This window comes from Eurypyga helias, unplaced genomic scaffold, assembly GCF_000690775.1.
Source record: "Eurypyga helias isolate BGI_N326 unplaced genomic scaffold, ASM69077v1 scaffold29349, whole genome shotgun sequence".
Classification (NCBI taxonomy): Eukaryota; Metazoa; Chordata; class Aves; order Eurypygiformes; family Eurypygidae; genus Eurypyga; species Eurypyga helias.
The window spans coordinates 48020-62900 of NW_010274431.1; the positions used below are offsets into that span (position 1 = coordinate 48020).

Below are 14881 nucleotides of genomic sequence, written 5' to 3' on the forward strand. Positions count from 1 at the left end.
TGGTCTAACAGTGCTTTGAGGCTGGATTAGACAGGCAGAGCGATGTTGAATGGGTCTTTAAGAAAGGCATGAAAAGAGTGAAGGTGTCTGTCTCAAATGGCATCACGAGGTGAAATGATCAAGGTCTGTTTCTAGCAGGGCTCAGTCCCTTCAGCACCTTCAACCTCTGGCAGAGCTGAAATGATGTGCCTTTAGTGTGAGGTTTTTCCCTTGTTGGTTGACATGCATCCAGCGTGGCTATTGGCAAGGTATCCCGCAAGCGGCTATGCTTTGCAGACAGTGAAGATAAAACCCACGTAGGTCTCTCCTCAGTTTGATGCTGCCCAGGTTGCAGCGCTTGCCTGTGAGAACAGCCCAAGGCCCTTGCAAAAATGCTGTGTGAATTAGAAGCCTGAAGTCTTACCTCCATGCCATTGCTCCAGAGGCACTGGGAACAGCCTTCTGGCTTGTTTGGCACCTTGTTTAAACTTCTAAGCTGCTACTTTAGGTACTGTCTTTCTATAGCTTAATTTCTTTTTTTTGTGTGTTCAGTTGCTTAGCAACAGAGAAGAGGAAAAATAGTAAATGCTGCTAACTTGGTTTTATTACTGATAAGTTAGCATCTCTTTAATATAAAAACGTATTTTAAATAAGACTAATGAGCTGTAATTCCTGGCTTTTGCCAGGCACAATCTTAAATAAATGGTGTTGATGGACTGGGTAAAGAACCTGACACCCCGAGAGGTTTATTGTTGCCTGGAACTAAATTTTGAATGTCTGTGCTTGTATTGTGCTATTGTTCGGGAGTATTTTATGGTGCTGCTACTTTTAGGTGAATTTCACCAAATCTTTGGGCCTCATTTTCCCTCACAGTAGAACTGTTTGTTTTAAAAACTGAACAAACAAACAAATGAACAAGAAAACCCAAACACCAAACCAAAAACCCACAAACTAACAGTAATTGTATGAAGTAGTGTACCTGCTACAGTAGAAAAACAGGAAGTTACAAGTATGTAAAATGGATCTGTTTGCCTGGGAAAGCATTGAAACGTGTTACCATTTTAGTATGGTAGCTTTTTTGACTGGGACAAGTCATAAATTTTCTGGTCTTGCATCAGATGTTTGGCAGCAACAGTTAATTTTTATCATTCATGGGGCAACGTTCCGGTTGCTCAAAATAGCATTTGTCTGATCAAGAGCTTTTTGGAATGTGTTTATAAACCTTTCCTTGCCACTGGAATATTTGGACAATCTCAGCAGCAAAAATCGAGATAATTAGGAATGGTTGAAGCAATCTCTCTGTTTATTTCATCTGTTTTTATAGATTGCCTGTTCAAACTATGTCCCATGAACCGGTACTCTGCTCAAAAGCAGTTCTGGAAGGCAGCAAAGCCAGGAGCCAACAGCACAACAGATGCCGTGCTACTCAATAAACTGCACGTAAGTATTCACGTTTAGGCTGCTGTTGAGCATTAACACTCGCTTCCATACTGTTTGAAATACGTATTTCCAATCAACTTGACACCTTTAACCCAGAGACACCAAGAAAGTATATAGAATGAGTATACAAGACTTGTTTTGAGACACTCAGCGAGATGTCACGCTTTAAACATCCTCTCATTTATGACAGCATGCTGGTCGAGATCTGTGTGTCCCAGTATATGTGATACTGGGTTAGAGTTGGGGTAGCCATTTAAGCTTTTGTTGTTGACCTGTGCTAACCTGTAGTAGTGTTCAGCATGGGCATTTTGGGTGCTGACAGCGTAAAAATGGGACCCTTCAAACAACTTCACGGAGTAGAGGATGCTCAGGCATTGCACCTTGATGTGGGAAGTTACGGGCATTAGCTGTGCTGGTAGATGCCATCTGAGCTACAGGTCTGATAAATCTGTTGGGATTCCTGAAACGTAGCTGCTGTTGATGCATGTAAAGGTTGATGGGTAATTATGAGTAATTGTAAGGCCAGACAGCCTCTCCTTCCTTATTAGCTTGCAGTATTTAATATTTTCTGGGTAAAATGTTGACATTCAGTGGTTGAAAACCCAGTACGGCAATTGATTGCTGTTTTTAGAGTTCCTATGTAAAGAAAGCCAGCTTAACTTAAATACCATCTGTTGACTTTAGAGTTAAATAAACTCCATGTTTGTGTTAAAATTACATAGCTGGAGTACTTCATGTCAAAATTACAATTCTAAATATTTTTAGTTTCTTTAAGCCTATATTAAGCTCATTGTAGACTGAAATACAAAATGGCCCTGTAGGAGAGTGTCATTTGCTGATTGCCATATGGCTGCCTTGCTCCTGAATTTCACAAAGGCTGAGTGTTTGACTCATTTTTGCTTCTGAAAACATAATTTTATAAACCTAGAAGTATTAACTTGGCAAGGAGAAAGCTATTTTGGTACTGGCTGTAGCATAAAGATCCCTCACTGGTGCCACATTTCTCCAGCCCCTTTAATGGTGAAAAGAGAAGTTGACCATGCCAGCAAGCTTTAAGTGACGAGGGATCCTGTGTTTGGTTTTCCTGATGCATAAGGGAAGGGGTGAGCTTATACCTGCAGGTTATGTGTGTGAGTTCCTGGATCTTAAGAAGAAAGTGTGGTGTAAATACTGTGCCATATAGAAGAAAAATACTGTGCGATTGCCCTGGGTTACAGTGTCATTTAAAGTTGTCTTCGCTTTCCTCAGCACATGCTGGTTCAAGTGTCTGGGACCCGTTCCTATTCATCTGACACATTGCTGGTTTGCATTGGTTTCCCTGTGGAAATTCAGGATTAGATTTTTGCAGTGTTTAGTCCCAGCTGAGTGATGTTTGTACAGGAATGTACCACCATACATGTACTACTTGCTTGATTTAGAGAAAGGATTTGAGTACTTTATAGTATTATTGGAGATTATTTAATATGCATCACTTTATGTAAAGGATTAGCCTTTAAGTCAGCATGTGCCAAATCAGGTCTTCAGTGACCTGGGGCTGATGCATGCCTTTAAAATAATTTGGTCCAATGTACATCACTCGTATGTCAAAACTAATTTTTTTGCCAATCACATGGGTACATGTGTCATGTTTTCCATTCGTTGGTTCATGGAGTTCACTAAAAACCCCTGCGTGTTTTGCGTGATGTGTGTTGGAGGGCTGTGCCCTGAAACACGTGCATACAATTGTTAGCTCTGCTTGTGATTAGATTGTTTTTTTAATCAGTGCCTATAATTTCAAATGAAATTGGTGATGCAAGATGTATTCATCATCACTTGCCTTTTTTGGCTTCTGTTTGTCTGCTTGTGGAATTTATTGTCTGCTGTGGAGTGCTCAATGCTGAGGTCAGGTTATTTTAAGTTAATGCCATTTAAGGGATTTAAAATCTGGGACACTTGTCTTTCTTTGGTACCAGGAATCAGAGCTGGTTGAAAAGCTGACATCTAGTGGCCAGAGAAAGTGATGCTTTCTTCTTGAATGACTGTCGATTTTCAGCTGTTGAAATGCATCCAAAGCCTTAATCATATTTTCACGGAATACACGATTTTCTTTATTTATAATAATATGGCAACCAATCCAGTGCTGGCAGAGAAGTCCCATCTGTGATTGCCATTGATAGTTGAGAGGGCTGTAGTGTCTTGAAGAAATCCTTTCTTGACAGAATACTTTGAAATCAAGCAAAAAAAGTTGTATTACAGTAATAAAGAGAAAATTATGGTGCATTGTATTTCTGAGTATATTTTTGAATCTGAATGAGCAGCTGTATTTCAGGTTCTCCAGCACAACTTCTAAAAAATAGTACATGTTGTATAAGCTGAAGATGCTGAAATTTTATCGTAGTATACAGATAGCTCTTCCTTTGCAGTAGCTGGTGTTATTATTACTTTACCTTACTACATTTAGGAACTGTGGGCACTTTCTTCTCCGGGAGAAAACTGGACCCACTGTTGTCCTTGAGACCTGAGAACCAAAACATAAACATTGTTCAGCCTGGAGAAGAGAAGGCTCTGGGAAGATCTTACAGCATCTTCCAGTACTTGAAGGGGGCTGACAAGAAAGCTGGGGGGGGGACTTCTTACAAGGGCTTGTAGTGACAGGACGAGGGGTAACGGGTTTAAATTGAAAGTGGGGAGGGTTAGATTAGGTATCAGGAAGAAATTCTTCCTGGAGAGGGTGGTGAAGCACTGGGACAGGTTGCCCAGAGAAGCTGTGGATGCCCCATCCCTGGATGTCTTTAAGGCCAGGCTGGAGGGGGATTTGAGCAGCCTAGTCTAGTGGAAGGTGTCCCTGCCCATGGCAGGGGGGTTGGAACTGGATGATCATTAAGGCCCCTTCCAACCCAAACCATACTTTAAGTGAAAATATTGTCTTTCATGGAAAGTTAGAGAGAACTTCTTTACCAAATGAAATGCCTTAAAAACAGCCTGGGCAAGATAGCTCACTTCTTTTAAAACAAACCAAAGTGCAAGAGACAGTTATAAATTAAGCTATTAAATAAAACATTATATCCCAATGATCATTCAATTTTGCAAAGCCTTTCCCTTTCATCACTACATTGGTGTGATACAGAAATGCCCAGCTGTATTTTCACAGCCGGTCTATGTCGTACCACAGACTATCCTTCAGCCTCATGAATTATGAACTCTCTGGTGCTGGGAAGTTGGGAGCTCGTGTATTTAGAGCTACAGTGGGCATTTGTAAATATCTCCTAAATAATCCTGCTGCATGGTGAAGACAGTTAGTGTCTTCATAAAAAGACAGGCTGTGGAAAAGTTGAGGCCTTATTTGCCACGTAAAATAAAGATCCAAAATGGAGCTTCTTTTCTTTCAGTTCATACAGAAGTCAGTAGGAAGTAATACAGCCTTCCTGGCTTGAGTTGTTACCCATCCCTCTTTGCACCTTCCCTCCACGGGTGTGGTGGTGTCTTCTCATGGCTTGTCTTCGATCTTGTCTGAGTTTTGCATCTCATGTTTTAGTCCAAAATGTTGTCAAATTCTTCCCAAACTACAGATTGCTTAGATGGTGCGTGTTTATTTTCCTAAACAACTAAAAAAGGGAATTGGATGTGATGCATTTGAGAGTTTGAAGAAGGAAATTGCACTGTTTCAGGTGCTCGCTGTTTCTCCAATTCTATGAAATACTTCTAAAGAACCTCAAGTGCTTGGCCACAGTTTTTATAAAACAGTCAGCAATTAAGTTGTTATCCTTTAATTTCAGCATGCAGCAGATTTGGAAAAGAAACAGAATGAAACTGAGAACAGAAAGCTGCTGGGAACAGTCATCCAGTATGGCAATGTTATCCAGGTAGGCTGTCAACATCTTTGCAAGCAGCATAGGATTTTGCTTAAACTCCCCTGCTCAGTGTGACTTTGCTTTTCTGGAATTCATGGACAAGAGTCTGCAGCTTTGCAGAGTATGACAGCATCCTGAAGTGGGATCCTGTGAAGCAAGGACCAGGCGCATGGCTATTATGGAGTCTTCTTTTATTGTCAGCTTATTGTGGTTTGGGGTTTTTTGAGGTCACCATATGAATGCTGTCTTCAGAAGTACTTCTTAGAGCCTTCATTAGAGCTGGCCATTTGGAAGCTGGCACAGGCACTGTACAGTGCCAAATATGGTGCCTCAATCAACTGTTGACACATCAAACAGTAAACTGACACAGAGAAGGGAAATCAAGCCATATAAGTAATTGCAGTCCATCGAAGCAAAGGATATGCTAGGTCCCAGGAAATGCAGGGGGGAGGGAAAACATCGAACCCAATAAGAATGGGAAGTGCAATAATTGCATAATTAAAGAGAGACAAGTCTTTAATAATTGGGGAATATAATATGCAGCAGGTGCAGGTTCACCCTGGAGCCAAAGCAGACCTGATTGCACTAGATAGTGTCAGCATTTCAGATTCAGGATAGTTATCTGAGCGTTTTGAGTCTTAGATTAAGAAACTCGTCTACGAATGGCTTTCATCTTATTGTGCTAATATAATACCAGCCAACAGAGGGGGTGGCTAGGAGCACAGGCAGACGCAGCTTGCTTGTTGCTAGGAGAAATTGCTTGGCTGCCCTTTAAAGCAATTCCAGGATTTGAAGCAACCTGATGGAGGAAAGGCAGGGAAGTCCTTGACTTGATTGAATTAAGTGCACTTTTGGACTATGTGTTTGCAGGAGCAGGAATCTACTTTCTAATGATGAAATAAAATAATAGTATCTCTTTTTGATTGGACTGCAAACATCAAAGCTATTAAGAGCAGTGATAATTTTTTGCCCATATTTTCCCCTAAATCCTAAATGTTCCGAGAGTAACCACTACTTATGGTAGTCAGAAGGCATGAAAAAGCGCTTTCTATACAAAAGTACCTGTCTGCTAAATTTACTGGGAACGTGACAGCAGTTGGAGCTGGGTACATCAGGAGCTGAATGTGACCTGTTGCAGCTTACATATTCGTGGTGTGCAGTCTGCGAGGTGGCACGCAGCGGAGTGCTGAAGGATGGGAGGTGTTTTAGGAGAGTCTTCAAAGCAGCAGTGACATTTTCTGTTAAATCAGACAGAGCAAAGAGCAGCTTTACTTCTCACCACCCCCTTCTTATCAGGGAAAACCACTTTGTCCTTAGAGTTTTACAACTTGATCCTGGGTTTGTAATTAGGCTGTTGTCAGGTGATGAGCATTTCTAGGTGTTCGTCATTTGCTGGGACCGTTGGATTAGCTGAAGATGTTTTGTTCTGTAGGACTGTGTATATGCTGAACCAAGTGTAAGTGAAGTTGTGCCTGAGTTCATCGACATATTTATGTAGTTTGATTTTTAATTTCTGTATAATGCTGTGGTTATCTTATGCACACGCTACTTGTTGAGGGGAGGAAAAATGAGCATTCTTAGAACTGAACTCTAATTCTTATTCTAGCTACTTCACTTAAAAAGTAACAAATACTTAACAGTAAATAAGAGGCTTCCAGCTCTACTAGAGAAGAATGCTATGAGGGTGACCTTGGATGAAGCTGGAAATGAAGGTTCCTGGTTCTACATACAGCCCTTCTACAAACTGCGTTCCATTGGAGACAGTGTAAGTGCCGAGAGGAGTATCTTCAGGTGTTCCTTGGTGTGCAGCTTGGGAAAGCTTCTGCCGGGAGGCCTGCCTTGCAATTCATGAAACGCACAGATCTTCTGGTGCGTGATGTTGCAGGAACAACCTTTTTCCTATGCTGTCATGAGGGGGAGGAAAATCACTATGGTAACTTGTATTTTGGAAACGTGGAATGTTTTAACATTGGAGGGAATAAGGGACCTAATTATGCTAGCTTTTCAAAATTCCTGTCTAATTCAAAATGGTAGGAAATGTTGAGTTCCTTCAGTAGATGTGGAACAAGGAGTTTGCATCACTATTGTTGTCAGTTTGAAATCAAAATTCATCTTTTTTTTTTTTATACAAGGAGTGAGGTGCTGATGAGGTTAAATGTTCCTGTTAATGGGAAATCTGGAAAATAATTGGTTCTGTAATAGATGCATTACTGTTTTAATCTCTTAATCTCTTCTTTTACAAATCTGAGTCATCTGGGTATATTATCTGCCTAAAACTATGAGGTAATAAGCTTCAATGTGCTCGGTGGTATAGTCCAGGTATATATTTGGCACCTAAACAAAGTGGCCTTTTTGAAATGGGAATAATGTACCCTGTAGAGTAACCCCATACACTTCCCTGTGACTCTTCCTTTTCTGCAGACATGCACAGGGTAGCACAGTCTCAGTGGCCATTAAGCTCTTTTAAATCGCACTGATTCTTAGACACTTTATCACTAAGAACAGATCTTTCCAATACAAAAAAGGCTTTTTGGTTTTTAGTTTAAGGACTTTGCCCTGGAAGAGGAGAAGAACAGGACCTTTACTGTCCTTAAAAAAGTGCATTTATCTTGAGTCATATGCCAGTCTGGTCAAGAAATCTAATTTTACAAATGTACATGTGTCTTGGTGGAGGACGATTTCTGGCTGACCTTTTTGCTATAGGAATTCTGTTAAATGTTAACCAATGAAACAACTGCATGGAAAACAGCAGATAGGTTACCTGAATTGCAGTCTGTGTTTCTTCTGCAAGCCTCTGAGCCTGGTAGTATGAAGTTTTTTCTGCCTGAATGACGGAGTACGATGAGCTAAATTCTGAAGCAAACAGGATCCTGGTTTTTATACTCAGACTGGCATCTCTCCAAACTGCAAGAATGTGTTTTCCTCCCATCACTCCCATTAAAAAAAGAAAGAAAAAGCTTCCTCATGTTGCAAGTTTCTGTCTGATGCTGCACTTTTCTACAGGTTGTCATTGGAGACAAAGTAGTCCTGAATCCTGTCAATGCTGGGCAGCCTCTCCACGCCAGTAGTCATCAGCTTGTCGATAATCCGGGATGCAATGAGGTAAGGGCAGACCGACACAGCTGGAGCAACTGTACAAACCTCTGGTCGTTTCAGCAAAGCTGCTAGGAGTTCTGTTTTATGAGAATCTGGCTATCAGTTAGCTGGTAGGTACCTGTAGCATTGTGGTTATCTTGTTAATCAGCAACTTAATATAGCTACCAGACTTTTCATATATCTGGCACTGGACAGAAGTTTGAGTTTGATCTCTTTTGCTTGACTGGCAAGAAATAAACTTTTTCTTTAAAGAACCAGAAGTTGAGGCACAGTGATGTGTAGGAAGTGACTTCGTAGCAAGTCAGCTCTGTGGTTACTCATTCTGGAGTAAATGCAGGAAGGGCTTTACTTACCTGGAGTAATGCAACAGGACTGCAGTATTCTGTTGAAAATAGTCTAAAAGGTGAGGCAGTATCTTGTGCAGGCAGAAGACAATGGGACTAATGGTTTTAGTTCTCCTTTTAGGTCAACTCCGTGAACTGCAACACAAGCTGGAAAATAGTCCTCTTCATGAAATGGAGTGATAACAAAGATGATATCCTCAAAGGGGTGAGACTCAGGACCCAACTTGCTCCTAACTTGTTTGCTGATGGGTAGTGCCTGTATTCACCGTGCTGTCTGGGCTTTGACAGGGGGATGTGGTGAGGCTGTTTCATGCAGAACAGGAGAAGTTCCTGACTTGCGATGAGCACAGGAAGAAGCAGCATGTCTTCCTGAGAACGACGGGGAGACAGTCGGCCACATCTGCAACCAGTTCAAAAGCTCTGTGGGAAGTAGAGGTAAGAATTGTAACCCTGGTGGGGGTGGCTTCGTAGTAACAACTACTGTTTCTGTTAAAAAACAGCGTACCTGGATTTCTTTTTATAGGTAAATGTCTTCTAGGTATTTGAAGTTCAATCATAAAATTCCTTTAATTACTGTGCTTTCTGTGCAAAATCAAAGTGGAGTTCTGATCTCATGCTGCAGCAGATAGCCCTCAAATTCAGGTTCTTGACAATTCAGAGAAAGAGGACAGAAGCATCCATGAAGTCATTTTCTTACCAGTCACTAAAGTTTAATGTTAGCTAATAATTTGAGCTCCCCTGCTGAGTGTACTGAACACTCTATTTTTGGTGTGGAGTAGTGTGATTATGCACATCTTCATTTCATAGGAGACTGCAACCTTTTGCTAGTCTTTGTGCATTGTTCAGCTGGACCTTTTGTGTTTTGTTTTTTTTTTTTTCTTTACTTGACTTTTAAATAGTGTGGTGAACACCTTGGCCATCACTTGCTTCTTAAAATAGCCTCACTCTGGTGTGATTACAGTTGGTTTATGGTTTTACATGTTTGCCATGTGAACTGTTGGTGAGAATCATAAAATTGATTGTGACGGGTGGATAGGTGTTTTTCATATTCTTTTTCTAGAAGTACCTGCTTTGCATTTGAAAGCCTGCCTAGAAATAATACTACTTTTGACATGTCACAGTACGTCAGCAGCTGCTGTGGTAACTGTCCATCTTTACGCAGTTATCATTGGTAAATGCGAGGCAGAGGTAAGGTAGTTCTTTCTCAAAAGGCACAGCTCAGCTATGCTGAATTTTCCCGAACGAAGTGGTTGTACCCGCAGAGAAGCTGATATGGAGCATCAGATCAACTGTTGTTGGAGGCTGTGCTTGCCCAGGGAGGAGTTAGAAAGTAAATACAAGAGTCTTCAAATTCCTTTGTACACCACCACTGCATTTGAAGCATTTCCATCTTCCCTCACCCACTTTCAGAAGGTCAAAAATTAGTTGTATCAAAGAAGTCAAGGACTTGTTGCATTTCTATAGGAAGTTTGTTTGAAGACCTAGCAACACACACACATTTAGAGCACCTTACTTAATTACTGCTCTGGCAACTTGTGCCATAGTCTTACTGCCCTCTCTCACCAGACTCCAGTGGAGTACCAGGTGTGTTTAGTGACAGATCTTGTCATTTGACAGTGACGTCTGTAAATTGTTGAGGTGAACTACTTGCAGTCTGCTCAAAGTATTTACTGTACTTGTGGTGTCCACATATGAAAGGTCATTTCATCTTCTCTGGAGCCCCTCATTCTGTGTCCTCTTACCTGTACAGTCAGTGCTGTGTTGGAAAGGGGGGTCACTGACATACAGTGTAAATGTGGTTCCCTTTCCTTGTAGGTGGTGCAGCATGATCCTTGTCGTGGTGGTGCGGGGTACTGGAATAGCCTTTTCAGGTTCAAACACCTTGCTACTGGACACTATCTAGCAGCAGAGGTAAGTGTTGGGGCTTGCTTAGGAACTGCCTTTCCTTCCCAGTGTTTCCTTCCTCTTACACCTTCTGAAAATCTCTCATTTCCTGCTCTAAAAATAGACACAGGGGAGGGGAGGAGAGTGGTGTTTGGGTCCTTACCATTAATACAAAAGTAGATGGCTAAGCATATAAAACAAGATGAGAAACTCAAAAGAATATTATGGTACAGGGGTAGTCTTGAGCTTATTTCACTTTTTGTACAAATTCTAGAGGCAATAGCTCTTCTCCTGCAAATAATAGACACAAAATAGTATCCTGTCATGTGAGGAGTAGAATCAAGATGGATTTATTAATAGATTAATAAATTGTAAATGGCTGAGAACCTTTTGGGAAAATCAATTCAACTGTTGTTAGTTTCCTTTGAATCACTGATTTCCTAGTGTAATTGTAGAACTGAGTAAAATGAAAATGCTGTTTAACTTCAGACCAGTCTTGTAAGAACTGCAGATACATAAGACTTAGCTGTCCAAGCACAAAATAAGTGGTTTTGTCTCACCACAGTGGAATATCTTTTCCTCACTGAAATAAGATTTCAAGGCATTTTATTAAAAAAAGTTTAAAAAAAAAAGAAGTCTGAGGGTTATAATTACATTACTTTTTCCGCTTAACACTTGTAAACATTTATTAAAACTACTATTTACTTTAAAGCATGGATATATCAACATGCCAATGCACAAACCTTTGTAAGTAAAAGCCGTCCTGGATGTAAGAGTGCCTAGCAGGGCAGAAGGGGTGTCCCAGCCCATGCTATTGACCTGAAAGCTTCAGTAGGAAAAGTCCAGATGAAATATCCCATTTTATATTCTTCTAATAAGCAGATTGGGAAAACCACAGCCTGTTGTCACATGCACACTTGCAAATCCTTTTCACTAGTGATCAGTTTTGAGCTTTTCCAGTAAATCTTGGGTTTGCTAATCAGCTATAACAAAAACGTGGCCTTATGTCCTGCAAAAATATATCAGAGGAGACTGCTCACGTGATCCGTGGTTAGAGTAGTGTTTGTTCAGAAAAGTTTCTGCCAAGCCAGTAATTTCCAGTTGGAAATTCCACTTGGGATTTTTAAAAAAAGAAAAACAAAACCAGAAATTTGGTAACTGTCTACCCCTCTTGCTCCTTTACTGATTATCCTGAGCAAGAGAAATCTCTGCATGTTTGCAGATTACTGAACTGCTTAATTCACAGACAACAGATGCCCGACTAGAAATGAATGGGTTTGCACAGTGTGTTTGTTCTGCATGCCTGGTAGTGCTGTAGCCTTAGAGTGTGCATTTTACACAGTAAGTTCAGACCGCACTGCGGTTGTTTCCCACTTCCAGCTCTAGAGTGTTGACGTGCCTGTGATTCTGTTTCATCAGGTAAACCCTGACTATGAGGAAGATGACCTGGAGTGTCAATCCTCAGTAAGTATAGGCAAGAGTATGATCTTGCCCCTAATTGAGGAGGGCTTGACACAGGCCCAGGTATTTACCTGACGGGTGCATAGATGGTCCAGGCTTTGCTGCTAGTGACGAAATTAAAGAACTGAGAATGACCTGAAGGCTTTTAAGCCCTATCCAGGGGAGTGGGTGTTGAAAACTGGGTTAGGCTTCAGTGAAGAGCAAAGTACTTGATACTAAATTTACATGTTACCTGGACCCCCTCGCCTCCCCTCTTTGTAGCATCTCTTTTTCTGTCTTCCTATTTTTTAAACTTTTTGCCTCCTTGAAGCACTCTCTTGAATAGGTCTGAAAAGCAAGTTGCTCAGGGTGACGTGGGATGTCAAGTGTCCCTACTGGGATGTTCACACAGTGTTGTGCCAGTCAGGTGTCTCATCTCCTTGTTTAAGAAACTAATTCCCTTTCTTGTTTTAGCTTGTCACAGGAAAGCCAGGAAAAAGGGTCTAGAGAACAAATGTGGCAGGGTGAGAATGATTTCAGTGCCATTCTACTGATTTTTCCAATGAAAGCAAGTCTGTGTGTTTTCAGTTCATGTTGTGGTGTCAAAGATGGAGTGTGCTGATGCTTTGTATTAATCGAAGCTTCTCTTAGGTGTCAGAGGGAAACAGCATTGCATCAGTAGCTGAAAACACATGAAACTGGAACAGCACTCCTCATTGTGGATTACATTTTTTTAGTTGGATTTCGTTGTAGGCTTATGCGGCTTTCTTGGTCGTCCTGTATTACGGAAGATTTGCTCCATTTGGATATGAAAAAGAAATACTCCTCTAACTTTTAAAAGGGGATGGATGCACTGTGATGCTTTGAAATGCTGTAAGGTGGAGTTCTCCTCCTCAAAGGATTTGTTATTATAGCATGGCTATTAAGAGGCTAACCCTTGCCCCCAGATATTGAGCTGTTATCCTGATCAGTCCTTGGTGGTATCTGGCAGCAATCACTGATCATCTTGCAGCTTGATTTCAGTAAACATACTGGAAAAATTAGAAAATTAACAACAAAACAACCCCCACACATCTATTGGAGAAGGGAGGCATCCAACATAGAACTATTTGATTGTCTTATTGTGTTGGAAAGTTAATAATGGTCAAGGTCTTCTCTGTAGACAGCCGTCCTCCCGGTGCTTTGTTAGTGCCTCGTGAGCAGTGCAGCAAGGATGCTGGGCTGGCGACAGGGCTGGGTGTCCTTCCCTGCGGTCCCTGCCACTAGGTGGCAAAACCAGACCGTAAAGACCAGGACCAGGGGGACTGCGTTGTTCTGACACCTACTGCATCACTTACCATCGATGCTGACAGGGGGGCATAGGCTGCTTTATCCAGCTTGAAACTTCACCTTTACCCAACTGTGAGCAGGTTTCTTTGCTCAGCTCTGTTTTTTGTTCTCTCCGTATTCTTCAGTGAACTGCACAGAAATGGGGTTTAAATGGGTGTGAGCGAGATGCCAGCTAGTACCTTTGCAGTGTTAAATGAGTCTCCCAACTTCGGGATTGAAGTTTCGGTTCTCCTTAAATTGCCCCATATCCTACTGCCTCATTTACTGCTCACTTTCAGCTTTGTCACAGTTTCAGTAACTGACCAGTTGTCTGCTGAAGTACAAATTGTGGATACAGAGCAGCTGCTTTACTGTGAGGATGGAGACAGCTGAAACTCAGAGAATTCATTCCAAGAGAGTGAATTTCTCCTGGTGTAAAGCCTCCAGATGGACTCTGTTCAGTGTATAGTTGCTCCTTCTCTTGAAGGCACACTCCCAATGTGTGGTTCTGTTCCGTACAGCTAACTGTCTGTTCTCATGTGCAAAATCAGACTTTAAATGTCACTGCTTTGTAGCCAAGTTCATTGACTACAAATGTGCTAAAGACAGAGTATCCTTTCCATATGTTTAAGGATTGCAATGTCTTACACCAGGACTTTGAAAGACAGGTACTTAAGTCTTGAGTGCTGACTACTTCAAGTGCCTACCTTCCACTGGTGCCAAGATCACAGAGAAGCTGATAAATTTGGTTTCTTGGTCTCTTTGAAAAGAATGTCTAGGATTTAGGTGTTTATATGTGGACAGCTGGCTCCTGTGTTGTCAGACAGCAACTTTTTTATTGACTCATAACTGGTAGTTCCCTAGGAAAGGTTTAGGGAAGGTTTTCATTCCTTTTCCCTAGTTTATCTTCATTTTTTTTTTCCCCACCTTCTCGTTCTTTAATCTGAAAATCCAGGTTTTTACTGAGTTGATGTAGTATCTTTATTAAAGGAGGCTGGTAATTATCGGAAGTAAAGGTGCTTCTGATGCCATGCCCTTCATAGCTTATCATTGTGTTTGAGTGCATCATAACCTGAAGTGTGAACAGCAAGACATCTGACTTCTTGATTAGCTTTGTGTTTCACTTGTCTGGGATTGATAGATGTGAGTCCCATTTTTGCTGCTGAAGTTGATTATTTCCCAGCAAGATTGTTGCTACACAGTATTGCTGGGTTTTATATTTGCAGCAGATATAATTACTTTGTTAGACTGATAATTGCAATATGTTGAATACATTTATTTAAGAGCTAGTACAGGGGTGAGATCTTAGCAGCTGTGGATCATCTGAAACTCATCAGAGTTCCCAGTGTGTTGTGGGGGGTATGGCTGGGGGATTTTGATTCTCTTCTGGCACTGTCTGCAAGACATAACCTCTGTTGTTCAGGATCTATTGTGTTTGTGATCCAGAAACACTCAGAAGTTATTAATACCAGGGAAAGTGAAGAAATGGTTGGCAAGAGCAGCTACTCATCTGTTTTACTGGTGTCCTAAAGCCCAGCTGTCTTAACGGGTACTTGGAGC

At 41.3% G+C, this 14881-nt stretch overlaps 1 protein-coding gene across 1 annotated transcript in view; it reads left to right on the forward strand.

The window, feature by feature from the left end:
* ITPR1 (inositol 1,4,5-trisphosphate receptor, type 1) overlaps positions 1–14881 on the forward strand; it is a 162150-nt gene that overhangs the window by 34322 nt on the left and 112947 nt on the right. The window contains 8 exon segments of the mRNA XM_010159814.1: positions 1304–1419; positions 5175–5261; positions 6856–7014; positions 8253–8351; positions 8811–8894; positions 8978–9124; positions 10505–10600; positions 11993–12037. Coding sequence (XP_010158116.1) covers positions 1304–1419; positions 5175–5261; positions 6856–7014; positions 8253–8351; positions 8811–8894; positions 8978–9124; positions 10505–10600; positions 11993–12037 — 833 coding nt within the window.